Here is a 23,303-nt window from a genome sequence, read left to right on the forward strand (position 1 = left end):
GCTGGTGATGAGACAAAGGGTATAAGATCTCATGTAATCTGTAATAAAGCAGAGCCATGTCCCCGTGTGAGGAACGATACCAGACCTCCGTGTGGTGTTTTCTTCTTATCGCCGGCAGCGGGGCAAGTGGGGTGGGCCTGATTGGTGCTGTACTTAGAAATACCCTGACACCGCCAGCCATGTATGTGGACATTTGTGAGGTGTCATTTATTGGAGTCTCCACACAGGTGTGCAGCTGTCTGACAACCAGCTACAAACTGCCAGACTGAGTACTGCTGTATCCATAGCAACTGAGGCCACAGGGGTTTGTGGAGGATGTAGTCCGCCCGTAATCCCTCATTCACTGCACAGGGACGAAGGACCTGTGATAATATTAAAGTCATGTGAAGAGGGGTGGAGCTCAGAGCCACGGTGACTGATCACTTGACGGTGACATCATCACATGTAACTTACTCAGTCACTCATCACTCACAGATAGGTGGTTATTAGTATTTTGATAAAGGCGAAAGCCCTCGCTGACTGACTGACTCACCACTAATTCTCTAACTTCCTTGTGTCGTACAAACATGACATTTGGCACAATCATTCTTTAGCTCCCAAATAAGAAAAGTAAAGGGGTCACAACTTGATTATTCAATTCTAAATGTGAAAGTAAGAGACATGCTCTGTAATGTAACTGATAACACACATCCATACTGCACAAACGTCAAATTTGTCATGACCATGGTAAAAAGTGAGGAGAGTAAAAGGGGTGGCAGATTCTGCAGAAGGACATCAGTACATGCAGTCTGAGGAGAATCTAATGCTCCTTTATGTGTATACATATTTTATTCCTGGGGTCCCCTGAAGTAACCATGACTTCATAATATGTTCCATGCAAACAGGAAAATACCTGGTAAATACAAGGTAAATTACCAAATTAACTTGGGCGAGTCTGGGTATCTGTCAATCTATCTATCTCATATCTATCTATCACATATCTATCTATCTCATATCTATCTAATATCTATCTATCTATCTATCTATCTATGCATCTCATATCTATCTATTTCATATCTATTTATCTATCTATGCATCTCATATCTATCTATTTCATATCTATTTATCTATCTAATATCTATCTATCTATCTATCTATCTCATATCTATCTATCTATATATCTATCTCATATCTATCATCTATCTATCTCATATCTATCTATCATCTATCTATCTATCTATCTCATATCTATCTATCATCTATCTATCTCATATCTATCTATCTATCTATCTATCTATCTATCTATCTATCATCTATCTATCTCATATCTATCTATCTATCTATCTATCTATCTATCTATCTATCTATCTATCATCTATCTATCTCATATCTATCTATCTATCTATCTATCTATCTCATATCTATCTATCTATCTATCTATCTATCTATCTATCTATCTATCTATCTATCTATCTATCTATCTATCTATCTATCTATCTCCTATCTATCTATCTATCTATCTATCTATCTATCTATCTATCTATCTATCTATCTCATATCTATCTATCTATCTCATATCTATCTATCTATCTATCTCCTATCTATCTATCTCCTATCTATCTATCTATCTATCTATCTATCTATCTATCTATCTATCTATCTATCTATCTATCTATCTATCTATCTATCTATCTCATATCTATCTATCTATCTATCTATCTATCTATCTATCTATCTATCTATCTCATATCTATCTATCTATATATATATATATATATATCTATCTATCTATCTCCTATCTATATATCTATCTATTTCATATCTATCTATCTATCTATCTATCTATTTCATATCTATCTATCTATCTATCTATCTCATATCTATCTCCTATCTATCTATCTATCTATCTATCTATCTATCTATCTATCTATCTATCTCATATCTATCTATCTCATATCTATCTATCTATCTATCTATCTAATATCTATCTATCTATCTATCTATCTATCTATCTATCTATCTATCTATCTCCTATCTATCTATCCATCTCATATCTATTTATCTATCTCATATCTATCTATCTATCTATCTATCTATCTATCCATCTCATATCTATTTATCTATCTCATATCTATCTATCTATCTCATATCTATCTATCTATCTATCTATCTATCTATCTCATATCTATCTATCTATCTATCTATCTATCTCATATCTATCTATCTCATATCTATCTATCTATCTATCTATCTATCTCATATCTATCTATCTATCTATCTATCTATCTATCTATCTATCTATCTATCTATCTATCTATCTATCTCATATCTATCTATCTATCTATCTATCTATCTATCTATCTATCTATCTATCTATCTCATATCTATCTATCTATCTATCTGTCTCATATCTATCTATCTATCTCATATCTATCTATCTATCTATCTCTCATATCTATCTATCTATCTATCTATCTATCTATCTATCTATCTATCTATCTATCTATCTATCTATCTATCTATCTCATATCCATCTCATATCTATCTATCTATCTATCTATCTATCTATCTATCTATCTATCTATCTATCTATCTATCTATCTATCTATCTATCTACCACAATGGTACATTACTTGTCGTTCATGTTTGATACACAATATCACCAAGTATCCGTCTTAGATATTGCAGCGCCCCCGCAGCGCGCTCCAGTCACACGTGCAGCATTCGGTTTACGGTACCTTATTTTTGGTCATATTTATCCCAACGAGAAAAAGCAGCTCGGCTAAAAATAAGGCACAGCAGAGATTCTTGTGAATTGTCGTCCTGGTGCTCTGGATTTCACTGAAGAAGAAGAACGTAAAAATGCACAGGGAGAGACAAATCAGGGAGATGATTATCCCAAGCTGGGTGATTCGTGTGAGGACGCTGTGATGAGTGGCCACCTAGAGGAGACAAACACACGAATAAACAAGATGAGGCAGAACCTGGCTGGCGACTCGACCTGGATTTAACGATTGACTGCAATATACAATTAACACCGCCGTACCGCGGACTTGTTGATTGTGGTAATAATAATCAGGCTGTGCATTCGTATATGATATAGAGCGGCGGTCTGTAGGGGGGTAACCCTCATCCTCCCCGTAAGGCATTCTTGGCGCCTTCTCCTCGCCCCTATTGGTGAGTCCCCACTGTTGCCCCTACTTGAATTAAACGCCTTTACTGCCCACTTGAGTCAATCTTGGCCGGTGGGCCGCTGTGTAGCGCAGCGTGGTCACCGAGATACATGATTGGGGGTATTGATGCTTTTGCAGTAGAATTTGGTGGAAAAAAATTGGCACGTGTTAAATTTATGCAAAAGATTTGTAACTTTTTCCATTTTTATAGCGAACTTGACGCTTTTTGGGAAAGGCGTGACTCTTACAATGTAACAGATAAATGCAAGATTTGCTGTTCTGCCGCATGCACTGGCCAAAAGTGTGCTTCTTAATAAATTTGGCGCATCTTACTCTAGCGCTGACATAGGATCGCCTGTCTTTGGTCATCCCCCCTCTAATAGTTTCCTGGTGGTCAGTCTGCAGAAGGAGGAGTGCGGTGTCAACACATCCCATGTGTTGTGGCGGTTCTGGAATAGCTGCCTAGTCTGGGACTGGTTTTGGATGTGTTTCGACATCTTCTGCCTCAGTGGGTGTGGTATCAGGTGTGATACGCTTGGTGCGCACCTAGGGGCAATTCTAGGGTTACTTAACCTGGCCTGATAGTGAGCTGAACTGACGTTGATTCTCAGTCTCTCCCTTACTGGGCTGGCAGTCAGAAGGTTCCAACTGGATCATTCAGTACTTGCTGCAGCTAAAGCTAAGTGCTGCATTTGTCTGCATTATTATTTTGGTTTTCTGGTTTTGTTTCCTTTCCCCATGTAGGGTGAACTAGGGGCCGAGGTACGCGGTTGGGGCCGTTCTTATCGGGGCGATCACCCTGCTTTCAGGCAGGGCACTTCCCAGGGTTTGGTTGTATAGGGTTTCCCCTACTTTTGTTCTATTCTTGTTTTGTCGTTTATTTGCATTTTTGGTAGATCTGCGAGTGACAGATCCCGTGCGTCCAGGTTGGACGTAACATAATGTAGGGGTCAACACTGGCATAAGGTACGACAGATGTCAGTGAGTGCTGCACCATGGTGTTTCCAGATAAGGTAGGTACTATGTGGGCATATTAAGATGGAAAAGGAAGACGAAGTGTCAGGGACCCGGTTTAGGGCCACAGGGACCTGTTGGGTGTGGTGCAGAGCAGTAGGCTAAGTCCATCCAGAGAGAATCTGGTGGGTAGGGAGTGGGAGACCTTGAAGGCTATTGATAGTGTGAAAAGTAGTGGGGTAGCCGCCATGGGTACTTAAAGAGGCTCAGCGCAATATAAGCAGGGCAAGCTGTGACAATAGAGTTTTAGAGACCCATAGTGGTAGAGTAGGACAGCCTCAGAACTGACAGTCACTTGGTAGGATCTTTGTTATAAGGTGAGGTCCCCGACCCTGACTTAAGAACCACTCAAAAACATTGTGCAACTGTTCCTAAAAGGGGTTGTCAACTATTGATGGCATATCCTTAGGACAGTCCATCTATAGCAAAATGAAGGTAGTCTGCCATCCGAGACCTCCAATGCTCAGCTGTCTGTCTGTCCAGTGTGCTGATGCACTGAGCTGAGCTTTGCAGGAAGCACACAGCGCTGTTCCCACTGTAGTGGTGAGGCCTTGGTATTACAGGCCATTCATTTCAATGGGAACTTTGCCTGTAATACCAAGGCCTCACCACTACAGTTGTAAACAGAGATGTCAGCTCCCTGCAAAAATCACACTAGTGCACAAGCTTACCAGCAAGATGTACAGCTGATCAGAGGAGCCCTGCACGGGCGTCCCCACTGATCTACTATTAATGGACCGGCCATTGATAATATACAAGTAGACAGTCCCTTTAATAAAGTTTCTTGTTCAGCAGTGACATCTGTGTCATCATACCACCCCAAGTGTTTCCAAAATAGCGCATACAATTCCAGCACCTCCTTAAAATACAGCTTTTATTCTTTAATTCATATAAACCGTTCCAATGGCGTATAAAACCCTGCGCCTATGTGTTTCCAGCGTTATCGCCCTTAGTCATTGCATCACTACAATGAGAATCTAAAAGAGTCAAGGCTATCTCAACCAATCAGAAACCGTAAAGACAATCACATGATATTATTACTGCATTAACGTCTACCATAGACTAATCATTTAAGAAACATAACATCAATATATATGGGGGGGGGGGGGGGTGAACCAGATGGACTTCTGTCTTTTTTCGTTCTTACATGCTAGGTTATTATGTTGCATTAACCCCTTAGTGACGAAGCCTGTTTGCACCTCAATGACCAACTGATGTTTGAGTTTTTTCATCATCGTACTCCTAACACCATTACTTTTTCATTTTTCGGCCTACATTGCTGTATGAGGGCTTGTTTTTTTTGTGGGACAAGTTGTATTTTGTATTTTCTAATGCCATCCTTTTTGGTGACATATAATGTCTTCTATAACCTTTATTCATTTTTTAGGGGCGGGGGGGGGGGGAATTCTACCACGTATTTTTTTGGATTTCATTTTTGTGACGTTCAGGGCTCATTTACCCAAGTATTTATCGGATGGCGTTTTCACAGCCGGCCGATATACGCTTCCATCTATGCAGTCCCCCCCTTCCTTGCCACTCACTGGCTCTCTTCCTCTCTCCTCTCCTCAAGCTGTTTGCAATGGAAGTGGGCAGGACAGGGGCGGAGCTGAGCTCCAGCCCATTGTCAGCAGCCAGCAATGGGAGTGGGCGGGACAGAGCGGAGCTTAGCTCCACCCCTGTCCCGCCCCCTCCCATTGCAAACGCCAGAGTGGAGGAGAGAGGCAGAACAACAGATGAGGGAGAGGGAACTGCTTAGATGGAAGGCTATATACGCTCATGTAAATAAGCCATCAGTGTGTAAAATAAATACTTCCCCCAGTCAACATGATGCCGGCAATGCCAAGTTTATACAGTTTTTTTATGTTTTGCTACTTTTGTACACTAAAACCTTTTTTTTTTTTTAAAGATCTGCTTTTGCGTTGCCGCGTTCCAAGAGCCAGGACATTTTTACTTTTCGATCAATGGCGCTCTATAAAGGCTTATTTTTGCAAGATGACCTCTTCTTTATTTATTCAATTTTCGGGAACCTATAACATTTTCATTGCTTTTTAGTACATTTTTTCTAGAGGCAAGGTTTATAAAATCTGCAATTCTGGGCAGTTTTTTTTTTTTTGGTTTGTATTTTTTACAGCGTTCACTGCTTAGTAAGCGGGTCAGCTGACTCGGTAGGCGGGTCATCTGACCTAATCGGCCCCGGTGGTATTGTTTAGCATTGCAAAATTGCGCAGTTCCATGCGTGATTTCATGCAGACGGGGCCTTTGGTGCGCAATTGCCTCAAAAATAGAGCAGTCCTCAGGACCCCAAAACAGGCCATGTCTTCAGGATTTCCTTAGTATTGCACAGATGATGTAATTATTGTCAGTGCCTCAGACATTGCTACCAGTGATCTTACTATAGGCCATCTTGAAAACATGACCTGTTGGGGGTCCTGAGGACTGGAGTTGAGAAACACTGAGTAAAGGAACCCATTGGAGTCAATGGGTTCTATTTGCTGCACGTTGTGGGTGCAGATTTTGTGGCCGCAAATGCGCTTGTGTGAGGCCACCTATAACCATTTTTTTAATAGCTTATTGGCTTCTCCATGTATTAAGTGCGCAGCGAGGGAGATGCTTCACTAAGTCCGGCGTGGGAAATGCCCGACACGTTTCCCCTAAACATAATGAGGAGAGACCCCTCCTCCGTCCGCAGCGGACGCGGCTCAGTAAGTCCTCCTCTCACAGCCGCGTAACGGTTGCCTTGCGATTAGAAGATGGATTCGTTGTAGGTTTTACGCCGGAGAAGCACTTAAAGACGGGAGGATCAAACTGACGAAACTGCAGAATAAAGAAGCCGTAAGCAGAAGCGGAGATGGATGAGAACTCATCGACTCCACGAGGCCTCAAATCCATTCCTATTAAGTAGAAAGTAATCTCTGCAGACACCAATGAGAGAATAATATGAGGTCTGTGATTGGGTTTTACCGGATCGATAATTAGAGAACGCCGAGAAGCATTATTTATTTAAAGCTAGGAATATAGAATTAGAGAAGCGCCGACGTCAGCGCTTTATCATCCGCATTAGCAAACGGTTAAATCCGTCCTCTATTAGCGGCTCCAACTACATCTCCTACTAGCCCGATAGGAGTTCCATGTAAGGCTACATTCACACGGCGGGCGCGATATCACGCCGTCAAACGCCTCCCATCACAATCGCACGGCATACGGGGCATGCAATGTATTTTAAAGGGCAAGGCGCTCCGCAGGACACCGAAAGAGGGAACATGCTGGGACTTCCATCCTTGCAGCGCTGCAAGGCAAAAAAAGTTGCGCATGTGCGTAAGGCCCAATGCACACAAGGGTCCGCCTCCAGACTCCGCAGCAAATACCACCCATAGACATGCTATAGAAAACCGCTTTTCCGTGTCCACGAGCAGAAATCAATTGCGTTTTTTTAAACTTGCAGAGGGAAAATCCCAGCATGTTCTTTTTCGGCGTGGCACGGATTTTGGCGAAAATGCTGCAGATTTTCCACAACGGGAAATTCTGAGGCAAAATCCGCAGCATTTCCGCATCAAAAACCACAGCAGAGTTTGCGCCATTGCTGTAGGAGTCAGCTGCGGATTCACAGCTTCTTTCAGCCTGCACAGCGCCATATACTGAGCACTAGAAGCACAGCGCACTCCGCCAAGCAGCAACCGCTAGCGAGTGCTCCACCGCCGGTTAGGTAATATAGAGGTAGCATCACCTGATCAGCGACGGCGCTCCGTTGCGGGCTTTTGCAATGCGTTTTTTACATTTTTCCTATTGAGGCAACATGCGATTTTTCACGTACGTGAAGCTCAAATGTACCGCAATATGATTTTCACGCAAAAACGAATCGTGCTCGCATAGAAATCCCAGCTATCACACTCGCCCGTGTAAGTCTGGCGCAAGGAACGGCTCTTCTGACTGCTCTATGCCATAGACGGTTGGCGAACCTCACCTGGTTGTGACTCGCCGATGACATCAGAATAGCGAAGTGAGTGAGATGGTTACAGGCGCAACTTGTATGGGTGGTATTGGAATGTTCCACCTCGCAGCCGTCCGTGGACCACTCTCCCTGCAAGGATTCCGCTGCGTACTTCCAAAAGGCGCATTTTGCGGTTTCTGTCTCCGTTGACGGCTGCAAAAGTAGAAAAGTTTTTGAATGTTGATAAATTGATACACAGAAGATTTCAATACATTTTCCCCTAAAAATATCCCTCAAACATATATGGGGTCACGCATCAGTAAGGGCGTGGAATAAGGGAGGGAAGGTCCTTATAATTCGAGGACTTTCCACCGCACCGCATGCAGCCAGGCCTTGTTCTGATTGTGGCTGCCAGTGGAGCCGGTGTGGCCCGAGCCTGACCCAGAACAATACACAGCTATGGCGGGGCGAGGTAAGTCTGAACAAGAAAGGGTTAAACCAATCTAGTCCGACGTTCCTGTATCTGAGAAGCCACCTGACATTGGCGCATGAAGTCCCTGCTGCCCCGGTCCTGTAGATGGTCTTGGTGCCCCCATACAGCACTGGATTATGGAGGGGGTCTATCTCCATATAAAGTAGCTGTAATTTGGCGTCTCATGAAACGCGCACAACAGATTCCATAGACATAGGAGGCGCGGGGGCAGTATGGCTCCACCGACTTCTAGAAGTGCCATATGGCATCTTTGTATAGCTGTGTGCATGTATTTCCCAGGCTCAGCGTCTGCCGGTTGTCCCCCAGCTTCTTCAGACCCAAATCTGACCAGTTGAGAAGACACAACATCTCGCAACATTATTATATTCAGTAGAAAATGTGCTATTCAGGGTCCCAGGAAGGCCAATCTGCAGAACGGGGGCCCCATGTCCTCTTCTGTCTGTCATGGTGGGGTCACTTCTCCCCCCGCGGTGATGTCAGTATGAATGGAGCGCTGGCCGAGCATGAGTAGTTGGCGCTCCATTCCTTTCAATGGGGCTGATGGGAATACCCGAGTGGGCGCCGCTCAAGTGTCTCCGGAGTCCTGTTGAAAGTGACTGGAGCAGGGGCGTAACTATAGGGGATGCAGGGGACGCGGTTGCCCCCGGGCCCAGGAGCCTTAGGGGGCCCATAAGTTCTCTCTTCTCCATATAGTAAGCCTAGTAGTATGAATAAAGCATTACAGTTGGGGGCCCTGTTACAAGTTTTGCATTGGGGCCCGGGAGCTTCAAGTTACGCCTCTGGACTGGAGCACTAGTGGGCTTGTGCGATCAGCGCTGCATTGCATCTCCTCACTGCGGGGGGTGCAGTAATCCCACATTGAGGAGGACGGGGGATATGGGAACCCCAATTTCAGCGGTGAGACTCCTACCAATCAGCTCACTTTCCCCCATCATGTAGATATCCTATGGAAGGGGGATAACTTGTAATTTTGCTACGGACCCTTTAAGAGGCTCGCCCCTCCTAATACTTCTGACGGCTCCAAGTCGGTGCAGGTTTCTGCTATATTGTGTTTCTAGCGTATATTATAGCAAATATAACAGCCCATAAGACCACGCCCCCTAATACCAGGCCCCTCCCACTAAAAACTTGCTGCAGGGCCTGCTGTAAAATTGAAAAAAGTTGCAATTTTGGAACGTACCATATATTCTATAATGAATGCGCCCCATTGGTTTACACTGACAACCAATATGAGTGCTCCATTAGCTGCCACTTGGGTTGTCCCCCGCATAGCAGGATGAAATCACGCCGGCTGTTTAATCCCTAAAGCCCATTCATTTCAATGGGGTATTCAAATTTGCGTATTTTTCACGTGACTTTTGGTCGCGTAAATCTTTACACAGCACGCCCTATTTTCGTGTTTCTTGCGCACTGAACTAGGCCACCGAAGTGAATGAAACCTGCGTATTTGCACTCAAAAACAATGATCGCTAAGGGCGGCCGCACACGAACGTAAGCGCAAAAACACTTGTTTGTATTTGCGCAGGGAAGAAGTGTATATTGCACCCGTGGCTGCGCAAATACTGAGCATATCTGCGCAGGCACCGCTCATTCACACGGGCGGGGGAATTACGAAGTGCTGCGTTCGCGGGTATGTGTAGCGTTTTGCATATGTGCGCATTTGCGCACCTCTCAGACTCCTATGGGGACGTTTGATGAGCATGTCCCTTTTTTTTTCCGTGCAAGCAAAAAATAACCGTGACAATGAGCCCTTCGAAATCAATAAGTTCTATTTGCTGCATATTGCGTGCGCAAAAATTGTCCGCACAAAAGTGTCCGTGTCCTGCCGCGCCTATGTATACGGGAAGGGCTGAAATACGCAGGCAACAGGCACATTTTGTACTGTGAATTACGCTGCGTATTTACGGACCGAAACCTGGATATGCCCGTGTGAATGATCCCTTAAAGAGGGGGTCCAGGACTTGAAAGAAAGGGGTCTTCTTTGTTTCTGTAAACAGCGCCACCCTTTTCCATAGGTTGTGTTTGGTACTGCAGAGAGCAGTACTGGGCAGCACTACCATAAGTAGCCAATGGACAAGAGTGGCGCTGTTCCTGGAAATAAAGAAGACCCTCTCTTCCAATCCTGGAGGGACAACTTCTATACACTACAGCGCCACCTAGTGTTATCTCTCCAGTTCTGCAGTAACATCACTTTTAAACTTCCAGAATTGCGAATCAAGTTGCCATAGCAACTGTCGAATGAAAGATAAGATGTATCAATTACAACGATAACTAGAATCGTGTTTACCGGAATGGGAATTACAGCGTTTCCGCGGAGCGCGCTCACGGTACGGCGGTATAATAGGAAGACAAATATACATCTCGCTCCGTGCATTCGTGGTACCGGAATTAATACTCGCTTATCTCTTTTAGCCGATGGCGCCCGTAAACAGACAACGGGCTTGTTTTCATTTTGCTAAGCATTAAAGACAATTCTAATTTAGTCGTGTCGGCTCTGTGATTTAGAGCGCCGTACTGTACGCCACTTTATAATAGTCCGCCAGGCTGATATAATTATCGGATTGTGCAGAAAGTCTGTAATTATATACATTGAACGTTCTTCCAGCGGTAATTCAATAAGGATTATTTACCTATCTAGAGACAGAGCGATCTACGAGGCGGCGGCGCTTTTCTCAAGTCTTTCTATGGGATACGTTTAATTTTGTTTTTATTATCACCATTGAGGTGGAAAGGAACGCCAACAGGTTTCTTAACGCGCCGCTGATTTAACCCCTACAGCTACCAGCTGTACTGATAGAGTATTAGCAAGAGTCAGGGGTATCGCTGGGGCAACAAGCCAAGTCTGGCTTACTGTGTAGATACAGGGCTGGGGTAACAAACTGCGTCTCTGCCCCAAGTGGTCGAAAGTGGAGCTACCACTAGGGTCACAGTATTTAAAGGGGTGGTCTGGTGCCAGATCATTTATTAAGTTGAGCCTTAAATGTGTAAAAATAACAAAAGCAGAGGTACTTACCTGAGAGTAGGGTTGGCACCTGGCGGGTAAGTCACCGGCCCGGCAGGTAATCAAGTCTAAAGTTCGGTGACGGTATTTATTTTTTACTGGCCGGTTAAAAATGTCAGCTGAGAAGACCTGCGGCAGCAACCCTCCATCATCCAGCATGTCACTCACTCTGTCCAGGTCCCGTCCGGCCATGGCTGTTGTAATCAGAGGCTGTGACCCCTGACCGCTCCTCCTGGTATCTACGTCCTGTATGACATACTGGATGGAGTGGGGTTGCTGCCTGGTCGCAGGTTCAGGGTGGGTAGGGCACAAGGAGGGGGCCATATTACTATTGGGGCCACTACTGGGGGCACTGTTACTATTAGGGGTACTATGACTACTGGGGCCACTACTGGGAGTTCTGTTACTATTGGGTCCACTTCTAGGGGCAATATTACTACTGTGGGCACTGTTAGTATTGGGGTAAACTGTTGAGGGCACTGGTACGATTTCGGCCACTGCTGGGGGCATTATTACTATTGGGCACATTGTTATTATTGGGGCCACTCTTACTACTGTGGGCACTATTACTATTGGGGGCACTATTACTATTGGGACAATTACTGAGGGCACTGTTATTTTTGGGCCACTTCTGGGGGCATTATTACTATTGGGCACATTTTACTATTGAGGCCACTATTACTACTGGGGACACTGTTACCATTGGGGCCACTATTACTACTGGGGACACTGTTACCATTGGGGGCACTATTACTATTGGAGTAACTACTTAGGGCACTGTTACTATTGGGCCACTTCTGGGGGCATTATTACTATTGGGCACATTGTTACTATTAGGGCCACTATTACTACTGTGGGTACTGTTACTATTGGGGTAATTACTGAGGGCACTGTTACTATTGGGCCAATTCAAGGGGGCATTATTACTATTGGGGCTACTATTACAACTGTGGGCAGTTACTATTGGGTCCACTTCTGGGGAAACTATTACTACTGTGGGACTGTTACTATTGGAGCCTCCTCTGGGGGTATTATAACTACTCTTACTATTGACGACACTGAAGGTGGCACAATTTCTAGTTGAAGCCACTATAATAACGAAGGCATAACCATACATCTTAAGCCATGCCCCTAACCACACCCCCAAACCGCACCCTCTTTTACCTTGACCAATACTTTTTTGTAATAAGAGGTGGCAACTCTATCTGGGAGTCATGATGCCAGGACAACAGCACCTAATGGCAGCAATCAGGTGGTATCCATTCCACAACAAAGACCTGGAGGACCACAGGGCTGCAGCGCTGGATCACTGGGGCAGAGGATGGGTAAGTACCCCTGCTGTCATTATTTTAACACATTTGAGACTCAACTTAAAAAGTTGCCCAGCAACCGGACCGACCCTTAAACACATTCCCAATCGGTGTTTGACGCTTTCGAACAGACCCCCTGCAATATAATCTTTAGGTGCTATCAGGTTGACATGGCAGCCTAGGTCTTTCTGAAGACCCCAGGGCTGTCCTGAATTATTGCCTACTAAGGGGTGCCTTTGGTAAGTCTTTATAGATAGCCTGTCAGAACACCGTGTAATGCAATACTATGGTACTGCAATATACTGTATAAGCAATCAGCATGTCCCCTATGGGGACTAAAAAAAATGTACAAGAGGTATAAACTTATTAATGTTTTATTAAAAGAGAAGTGAAAAATAAACTTTGGTATCACTGTGTCCATGAAAGTCCAAATTATTACAATATTACACTAATCCCGAAAAAATATAAACGCTATGACAATTTCATTTTTTTGGTCACTCTGCATTTAAGGAAAATTTGAATAGAAAGCAATTGAAGGGCTTAGTCACACGCCGATGCGCCCGTGTGACTGAGCCCTCACTGCAGGAGGAAGACGGCCGTACCTCAAGACGGACGACTCCCCGCAGCGCTGAAGAAAGAACACATGACTGGCAATGAAGTCGGTCACATGATCTTTCTCTCGGCGCTGCAGAGAGACATCCGTCTTGAAGTGCAGCCGTCTCCTACCTGCAGTAACACGGGCGCCGATGTACCTGTGTGACTGAGCCCTCACTGCAGGAGGAAGACGGCCGTACCTCAAGACGGACGACTCCCCGCAGCGCTGAAGAAAGAACACATGACTGGCAATGAAGTCGGTCACATGATCTTTCTCTCGGCGCTGCAGAGAGACATCCGTCTTGAAGTGCAGCCGTCTCCTACCTGCAGTAACACGGGCGCCGATGTACCTGTGTGACTGAGCCCTCACTGCAGGAAGAAGACGGCCGTACCTGAAGACGGATGTCTCCCCGCAGCGCTGAAGAAAGAACACATGACTGGCAATGAAGCCGCTCACATGATCTTTCTCTCGGCGCTGCAGAGAGACGTCCGTCTTGAAGTGCGGCCGTCTCCTACCTGCAGGAACACGGGCACCGATGCGCCCGTGTGACTGAGCCCTAAAAGTCTTATATATCCCAAAATTGTTTTAATTAAACTCCAGGTCACCAGCCAATAAACGAGCCCAACACAACACAACTGATGAAACAATTAAAAGTTATGAGGGTCGAAATATAGCGAATACAGTGGCAGAGAGAATTTTTTAAAAGTCATACTACATTAGAAAAAAACTACAAAGCGTCGGAGGCTCCTTTGGGATTTCCACTAGAATACGGCTGCACTATTTCAAAATGTTGGGACTGCTGGCCAGAAATGGGACGGACCCCGTTATAGTCAATGAGGGTCATTCGGTGTCATTTGGTTTCATCATAAGATACATGCGGCTGGCGGGGGCGTCTTCCTGCTCTCCGAATGCTGATGTGAACGAGCCCTAAATTCAATGTACTTACATGAGCGTGCAGTAAATACACAGGAAGTCTGCATATTTATGGAGTACATCCTGCAAAAAACAAGCCCTCCTGCAGTCATGGAAACGGAAAAATAAAAACTGTGATTTTTTCTTTTTTAAAGCAAAGAGGAAAAACACATAATAAAATAAAAAGGGTCCTTAAGGAGTTAAAGAAGTTTTTCCCAGTTAGCTAAAAAACCACAGTTGGCAGGAAATGGTTAAAAACAACAAAAACGAAGGCCTTCACACGAGCATGTGTGTTTTTACGACCGCCCGCACACACCGTTAAATTGCGTGAATGAAGAATTGGCGCGATCAAGTCTCAAGTTTAATCAGTGTTTTCTCATCCATTCATGCGGCCGGGTGCGACGCATTAGTGAAAACATACACTGCGGCCCAGAAATCCCTCGCTCGGCCTAAATCCTCGGAATGACTTCCCATGCCTACATAGAGGCACCTGTACGCTTTTCCTGCGTTGGACGCTGCTAAACTGTCCCCCCTCCCTTTTTTCCAGCTCCTATAGGAGTCTATGGGAACCGCCAGCGTATATCGGTCGAAAGATAGAACCAGAACTATCTTTTTCTGCCGCATGTAAAAGTGCCCAACGGAATCGGCAGTGCATGTGCTATCTGTAACCGCCGGGCAATTGTTTGTGGCGCAAAATTGCCCAATGTGAACGAATGCATTGGAATCCAAAAGCCTCATATGGTCGCGATATTCAACCAGGCGTGAAATCGCGGCTACAAAACCACGTAAAAACATCCGTGTGCATAAAGCCTGAGTGTGTATTTGCGGAATGAATGATACCTTTTTGCGCACACATCAGCGTATTCTACTGTACTTTTTGTGCCCACAAGGCGTGTTCATTTACACACGGCGAAAAAAAAATATGCACTAATTGAAATGGTTAATAATGAGTTCCCGATGTGCTCTTCTCCCTGCGCAATTCAGGCTAAAACACATGCAACACGCTGTTTTTTGGTGGCATCATAGGAGTCTATAGGGGAGCGCAAATATATACGCGCTCAATTGCACAGCGAACTGCGCAATTTTATTTGGAAATCAACACAAGGGGGACTAATTAGGGCTGCACAGCCATTAAAATCCTGGAGCGGGCAGTGCAGAAAGTACAATAAAATACAGATACGCACGCGATAGTGTGACCTTCACAGCACAAAAAATTGCGCTACCGTGTGTGTTTTTGTTTATACGCTCGTGCGAGGCCTCCCTTATCGCTGGTCGATGTTTACTTTCGCGTACCATATACACCTGCTACTACTGCAGCCAACGGTTCTCAGCGGTCCGGAGTCGTACACTGCGGAGGTCAGTGATTGGCTGCAGCAGTCCGTGCGTTTATGGAATGTCGCAGGTGCAGCCAATGTATATACAGAGGCAGCACTGGATAAGGGCTCACTCACTCGAGCGTATTGTCCATGCATATGACGCCCACGTAATAAGCGGTGCTAGAAGCCGATGGATTTCTCTTCGGCCGCTTACATCTGCGGGTTTTTTTTACGTGCCTATTATGCTTGTGAAAAAAAAATGCGCCATGACAATCTGCGTGAGCGAGCCCTCAGCGGGCGAGCGGAGCAGCTAGTATGACTGGGTGTATTTATACGGGTGACTTCCATGTGGCATTGGGAGACGCACAGAGGTCACCCGTGATGAGACCCAAGGTTTTCAATGGGTTAATTTACAGGAGTGATTATTCGCTCACACCGAGTGCAAAAATGTAGAACGGCAGCCCGCCATTCTCTGCGGCGATCACCCGTTATTTACTATGGGAGCAAAAAACCCAACAGCGTCACACCTGAACATAAACGCAATTTTTGTGTGAGCGTAATGCGTTTTTTTTTCTATTTTTACCATTGAAGCAACATACGATTTTCATGCAGGTGCAGAAAAAAAAAAAACGCCAATATCGCACTCGCCGCTTATATAAGGCAGAGGGTTTTTTTTGTTTTTAACTATTTCCTATCCTCTCCCCATTTTTAGGGCAGACTCACATGCACTTTTGCACATATTACTGTAGTTTTTGCCCTTGCAGGGCAGTTTCACACGGGCGTGGGACACGGCTGCGCCCCAATTTAATAGGCTGTTTAGCCTAATTAGTTACAGATGGGTTTCTTTTTCCTGCACAATTGCAGAGTGTTTTTGCGCCATCACGCGGCTATTAAGTGCGCACCTCCCATAGTCTTCTACGGGGCCTTTGGTTGCGCAAATGGGCAAAAATAGGAACATGCTGCATTTTTTGCACGCACAATGCATGCACAACAGCAAGTAATGGGAACAAACGTGCCCGTGTCAGTCTGCCCTTAGATCACTTGGAAAACACATTTAACTTTTTTTTTTTTTTTTTAAGACCTTTTCTGATAAATAATTAGAAACCCATTAACCTCAATAAGAAAACCAACGTCCCTGCGTGCTGCGTGTGTCGATGTGGTCCTGGTGCCTCTTGGGGTGGCTCTACATGGAATGACTGCCAGGGACATAAGCGCCCAACAGTCGTCCCAACGGGTGGAGTGCAGGGGTCTCTCCAGCTGCCCGTCTCCATTAACTGTAAACAAACCGTCCTTCAAAAATTAACGATTGTGGATTTACACGAGGGCACCACTGTATGTAGCTGGCTGGCTAATTAAGCTGCTTGTTAGTGCTGAGACTTCCTGCTGTGGGAGAGGAAGAGAAGAGCTGCCTTGCTTATTGTCTGGACACAGAGTTACTTAGCTGTTGTGAGCGGACAAAGACTGATAAAAATAAAATACATGCAGATAAATGTGGCAGCCTCTAATCATGATCAGATATAACAGACGGTTCACACTGCTACTTCCTGTAAAGCATAATATATTGCTAGACAATCATTGGACCCACCTCTAAATGTCTTAGGATAAAAAGGATTCTTTCCAGTTGGTAAAACGTTGGAGGATTAGAGTTGATCGCTGCCGCAATTACTGGTGAGTTTACCATCTCGCTTGTCTCCAAAGTATTAGAATTGTCTGTTACTGCCTTGTTTTCAGGTGATGCAAGAAGAGATCCAACATTGTCATACCGAAGGAACACGATGCTCACTGTACCTGGGGTCAACAGAAAAACATAGAAACGTGTCAGTCTGCTGATCAAAAGCTTCTGCACTTTTGTTGCGGCTTTTTGTTTTTTTGTTTGTTTTTATGCCTCTAATGGACATTTCACATATATATACTCGGAGCATATGGATGGAATACATGTATTATGGACATAGGAAGATGATGGTTGGAGAACTAGCACGTGGCGTCATTTTTCAGGCATCTCTTGATAATAGTGTGCTTCCTACTTCAATGTTAGACCTCTATAATAAGTATTGGTTTCATAAATTGTGGTGACAATATCTCTAGTCTTTGGCTTCATGCACATTGTAGAGCCATGTGTGGGAGGCGGTAGGCAACCATGGGCACCCTATGTACCCCTGTATGGCACTAAGTACAGCATTCCAAATCCCCTTCATAGACATTGAGTTACAGAGGACCAGAGGTCGTGATCTCTGATCAGCGGACGGCTGCATAGCTTTGCTGTGTCCCGGCTGACTCTATTGCACCTTTTCGTTTCCTTGTACAAACCTTCTCCATTTCCCCCCACAACCTCCTTTAGTCACAGCAAGCAGTGCTTGTAATTAGTTAAGTAGGTGGTTTCCTCCATTCTCTGTCAATGGATGACCTCAGTGGGCAGAGGGAATCTGATGTCATCAATTGACTGTGAGTGGAGGCCATCCACTTGGTTGTGTACAAACGCCAGGAGCCATAACTAATGGAGCCAAGTATGGAGGAATAGGGATATGGTGTTTCCACAAGAAGAGGTGCGATAGAACCAGTGGGGCCGTGGCTGAAAAGCTATGCAAGCGGCCTCACTAATCAGAAGCCTTGTCATGTCATCCAACAACAGTATCTCTCTGTACCCTTTTATAGCTTTCACTCCACTAATTGCTCCCTCCTCAAACAATCAGTGCCGTTTAATATTAGTGCCAAATATGAAAATGATATGAATCAAGAGGAGGGAGCGGAAAACATTGGAAAGCGGCACAGTCTTCTAGACTCAAAAACATTTCCGAGATAGGACATGGCTTGACTTCTCTGTTATTAACGAAAAACAGCAACTGGGTGCATTTTAAAGTCCCCTTCCTCAGTAATGCTGGAGATACACAACCACAGCTTAATTGTGTGCCCACTTCTCCAAGGGAACCAAGGCACACAACTTAGTCGCCACAGTTGTGTACTTCCAGCATTACTGAGGAAGAGGTCTTGTACCTCGAAACGTGTTTTGTTGCTGGTTATCAATAACAGAAAAATCAGACCAGACCATATCCTATCTTGGAAATGTTTTTGAGTCTAGAAGACTGCACCGCTTTCCACTGTTTTCTGCTCCCTCCTCTTCATTCATATCACTCTCATGCCCTCAGTTGGCATAACTCTGTAGCGTTTTTGTGTCATATGGGGGCTTACATGTTCCATCCTTGGAATGTGTTGCCCTGTTTTTAACTTGTGGCACAGCTAATAAAAAATGAGGCCATATTATGTCAAGGACGAGTGGCCCTGTCACCAGGAACGTGTGCCAGTGACGGTCTCCTTGACAGTATATGCACATTATGTCATTTCGAGTTTTCTCTAACACCAGAGGTCAGAGTCATCACTAATCTTCCCATCTCACTTCTCCATTACCCAAATTTACATTTATGAGAACGCCCAGGAAAGCCAGCGCCTCCTGCATGATTGCATTGCCTAAAGTGAAAAAAATGTAATTGACGTGTGCTCAGCACTATATAGAAACATGCAGCTCCCATTCTGACTGCACATGCTGCACTCCTCTTCCGGCTCCAGCAATGATGTCCCAACATGGGGTTATATGACTCCTATAGCCAATTATTGGCTGTATAGAAATCTGGATCAGCCGGTAACTGACTGCAGTTATTAAATTGTCCCAAGGATCGGCGGGCTGGTGCCCTGAGGGTTGAGGACACATAGCTTCTTCTACGAGTGAGGGCATGGCGATTACCAGCATCTCATCGGGGTGAAGGGTACGCACTAGCTTGGTCATCAGGAACCACCTGTACCCTGCATCCATAGGACATAGGGCAGACTCCTTGCAGATGACCCAAGGCACAGCGTAATCGTGGTTGTTGCAACTACTTAGATAAATCCGAGGTTGACCACATCTTGGAGTGCTTGTCCACTTTAATAGAATGGAAATTAGTCCCCACAGGAAAAAGTTGAGTTTGAGGTATCACGAATGGGGTCAACAGTAGACTTAACGTGGCTTGCCTCATATAACACTGAGCACCCCGTTTCTAACCCCATTGGGGAAAAACTCTTCAGATGAGCATTTCTCAACAGCTCTCGCCATAGGCCTTTTCTTAGCAAACTCCCTTTCGTGCCCGTAGGTCGTAGGCCTCTCCCTAACCTGACCTGAACCAACCACGTGCCAACATCTGAAGCAAAGAAACACGATCTGAACAAACCTGATCAGTAATGTCCATGGGAGCGGTGGAGGACCCGGTGAGGGCAGTAGGACTTATGAGAAATGTTTTTAGAATAGTTCCAGTCTTTCCTTCACCTTTGAGCTGTGCTTTTTAGATTTTGCATATTATTCTATCATTTAGCAATTATCTAAAGACATATAAAGGAATCTGTTCCGGCGTGTCACGCTAAGATCGATCTCCTGTTGTGAAATGGATGTGATTGCAAGCATAGAGATCTGCCAAATAATTATTCTCTTTGTCCGATACTTTTATTTTCCTCTGCCGTCTACCTCCACAAACAGTAAATACATGTATATTCCCCCTAAATACACGGTAGATGGTTGTTTGCCTAATTGCACCTAGATTAATACTAGAGGGGGCGATTTGACAAATGCTGTCAGGTCTAGCATTGCATTGTGCTCATTTATTCAGCTAATACTATTTTAATGAGCTGTGGCACATTTCTTTGATTAAATCGTTCTTTAAAGTCATTTGCTCTGGCTATTAAGGACTGAGCTAGCAGTGTTATTCACCTCCATTGTCATTGGTATTCAGAGCCAGGATCCTGGTGTCTGAATTGCTAAAGGAAACAATATACTGTACACAGGTGTCTGTATGCTGCATGCGGTCCTCATGGATCTATAATCTCCTATATCGCTATGAAGAAATAATATAGTAATCATCCAATATTTTAATAATCTGAAATAACTTAATCTCAGACATTCATAAATGTACAAAATATGGGAAAATTAGGATTATTTGTGACTAGAGTTGAGCGAGCGTACTCTGCCGAGCTTGATCCTCGTTCGAGTATTAGCATACTCGATGGTGCTCGTTACTCGAACAAGCATCAAGCTGTGTTCGACCCCGCCCCAGTTTTTGGCTCCTCCCCGCTGTGACATGCCTGTTTTGACCCCTTCCCGAGAGAGAGAGAGAGAGACACACACGAACCAAGAAGAAGAAAAAAAAGCCAATGGGGTTCGTTACTCGAGTGGAGCTCTCGAATTTTACTAAAAGCTCGACTCGAATAACGCGGACCCGAGCATTTGGGTGCTCGCTCATCTCTATTTGTGACCAAACCCAACACATTATGGTAATTCCGGTCAAATAAGAAAATCCTTTTACCAAGCTCCATGACTTTGTGATGAACCAGGCTTCTACTACAACATTGCAGAAGAGGACAAGTTACTTTCCCCTACAAAGACAACACCCTCATCTTCTGCTGCTGTCATCATTTTCAGGGTGTTCTCTGTCCTCACAATACTGTGATAGTCACATATATCTGCATGAATATAGTCACCTGAGTGAGCAGGTCACTGCTCCCCACAAGAACAGCATACTCTTCTTCTGCTTGTATCATCATTCCCATCATGACCTGGGCATTACGAAGTCATTGCCACTGTGACCTGACTACCCCCCACCCCTCTTCACCCGTTCCTTCCAATAACCACCAACACAGTAACTTGGATTAATTATGGCCACAGCAGCCATGTTTCTTTACAAACAACATAAACATATCATGACAATTTTAACCCCCTCTGAACTAAACCTTGAGAGAGATCCCTGGAGCCCTAACCCTAAAACTAACTGCCGCCTCACCAATAACCCTCGGAAAATAGCTGTACCTGTCGCTGGTCGCACCTCGGACTCGGGCGGCACTATTTTCCTACCACTTGCCCCCGCCGCCACACGACAGACTCGGGGGCCCACCACTCATCACCTCGCCCCAGGTCGCCTCAACCGGACCCCGAGGCCGGCTAGCCATAACTTGGCTAACCATACCCACCAACTCAGCAGGGCCCGCCCTGCGATAACCAGAGGCGACAGTCCTAAATAAACCACATCAAAGAGGGGAAGGAAGCTATCCAGTCCCTGCTACCCCCCTACTCCCCTTTTACTGGCTCCAAGGGACCCCCTCCCCCCCAAGCTGCTATGACAAATGCCTCCGCCCCCCCATCTTCCGGGCGGGCGGGTGGGACTCTTTGCCGTCTTGCTTGAAGTTAGTCTACCCCACGCAGACTGACTCCTCCCCCCCTCTTCCTAGCCTTCCACTGACTCCCCCTCCCTCTTCTAGCAAAATCTATCCTGTTAACCCTTCACTCCCCGTTACCCGGTCATGTCTGCCTCCGCCTATGTTCCCTAAACTCCGGCTCCGGCGGTTCCTTTTAATGGATACAAGGTGTTCTCTCTCTACTCACTACATGACACTACAGCAGTCATATATAATCCTGTCCTACTTAATATAATCCCATTGGTGAACAGGTCACTGCCCCCAACAAAATCAACATATTATTCTTTTCCTACTGCTGTCATACCTCCCATTTTTCTAATTCGCTACAGGCTGTTCTCTCTCTACAGGCTGTTCTCTCTCTACAGGCTGTTCTCTCTCTTAATATAGACACATAAGTGCACAGGTCACTGCTCCCCACAAGAACAACCTACTCCTATTCTGCTGCTGTCATTATTCCCATCATCCTATTGGCTACAAGGTGTTCTCTCTCTACTCACTACATGGCACTATAACAGTCTTATATATAACTGACCTTCTTCATATCCTCAGATTGGTGAACAGGTCACTGCCCCAACAAAATCACCATATTGTTCTTATGTTAGTGCTGTCATAATTCACATTTTTCAATTCACTACAGGCTGTTCTCTCTCTACAAGACACTGCCAATGCCACATGTAACCCTATCCTCATTAATAGACACATAGGTGAACAGGTCACTTCTTCTGCTTGTGTCATTATTTCCATCATCCGATCAGCTACAAGGTGTTCTCTCTCCTCACTTCATGACACTACAACAGTCATATACAATCCTGTCCTTCCTAATATGCTCCCATTGGTGAACAGGTCACTGCCCCAACACAATCAGCACACTCTTCTCCTGTAGCTGTCATAACTCCTGTTATTCTATTGGCTACAGGGTGTTTTTCTACACTCACTTCATGACACATGTAACTCTGTCCTCATCCATATAAACACATCAGCATATGCTTCTTCTGCTGCTGTTATGATTCCCATCATCCTATTGGCTAAAAGTTGTTCTCATGACACTACAGCAGTCATATATAACCCTGCCCTCATTAATATACTCACATAGGTGAACAGGTCACTACCTCCAAAAAAATCTGCATACTTCTCTCCTACTTCCATTATTCTGTTGGTTACAGGGTGTTCTCTCTCCACTCACTTCATGACACTGCCACCGTTACATGTAACCCTAATCAGATGAGCGTACAGGTCACTGCCCCAACAAAATCAGCACCCTCCTCTCCTGCTGCTGTTATCACTTCATCAATCACATCATCTGACTTGACAGTCAAGTCAATTGCAACCGAAAACGATGCTGGTACTCCAACGAATGTCTCTGAATGCACAG

At 45.0% G+C, this 23,303-nt stretch overlaps 1 protein-coding gene across 1 annotated transcript in view; it reads right to left on the reverse strand.

Moving 5' to 3' along the window:
* ADGRL4 (adhesion G protein-coupled receptor L4) overlaps window positions 1-23,303 on the reverse strand; it is a 160,053-nt gene that overhangs the window by 54,694 nt on the left and 82,056 nt on the right. Inside the window, exons 9-11 of the mRNA XM_066597834.1 lie at window positions 17,307-17,509; window positions 8,128-8,307; window positions 2,718-2,921 (exon numbers count right to left, since the gene is read on the reverse strand). Of these exons, the coding sequence (XP_066453931.1) occupies window positions 2,718-2,921; window positions 8,128-8,307; window positions 17,307-17,509 (587 nt within the window). The remainder of the gene's footprint in view (window positions 1-2,717; window positions 2,922-8,127; window positions 8,308-17,306; window positions 17,510-23,303) is intronic.

This window comes from Eleutherodactylus coqui, chromosome 3 (genome assembly GCF_035609145.1).
Source record: "Eleutherodactylus coqui strain aEleCoq1 chromosome 3, aEleCoq1.hap1, whole genome shotgun sequence".
Classification (NCBI taxonomy): Eukaryota; Metazoa; Chordata; class Amphibia; order Anura; family Eleutherodactylidae; genus Eleutherodactylus; species Eleutherodactylus coqui.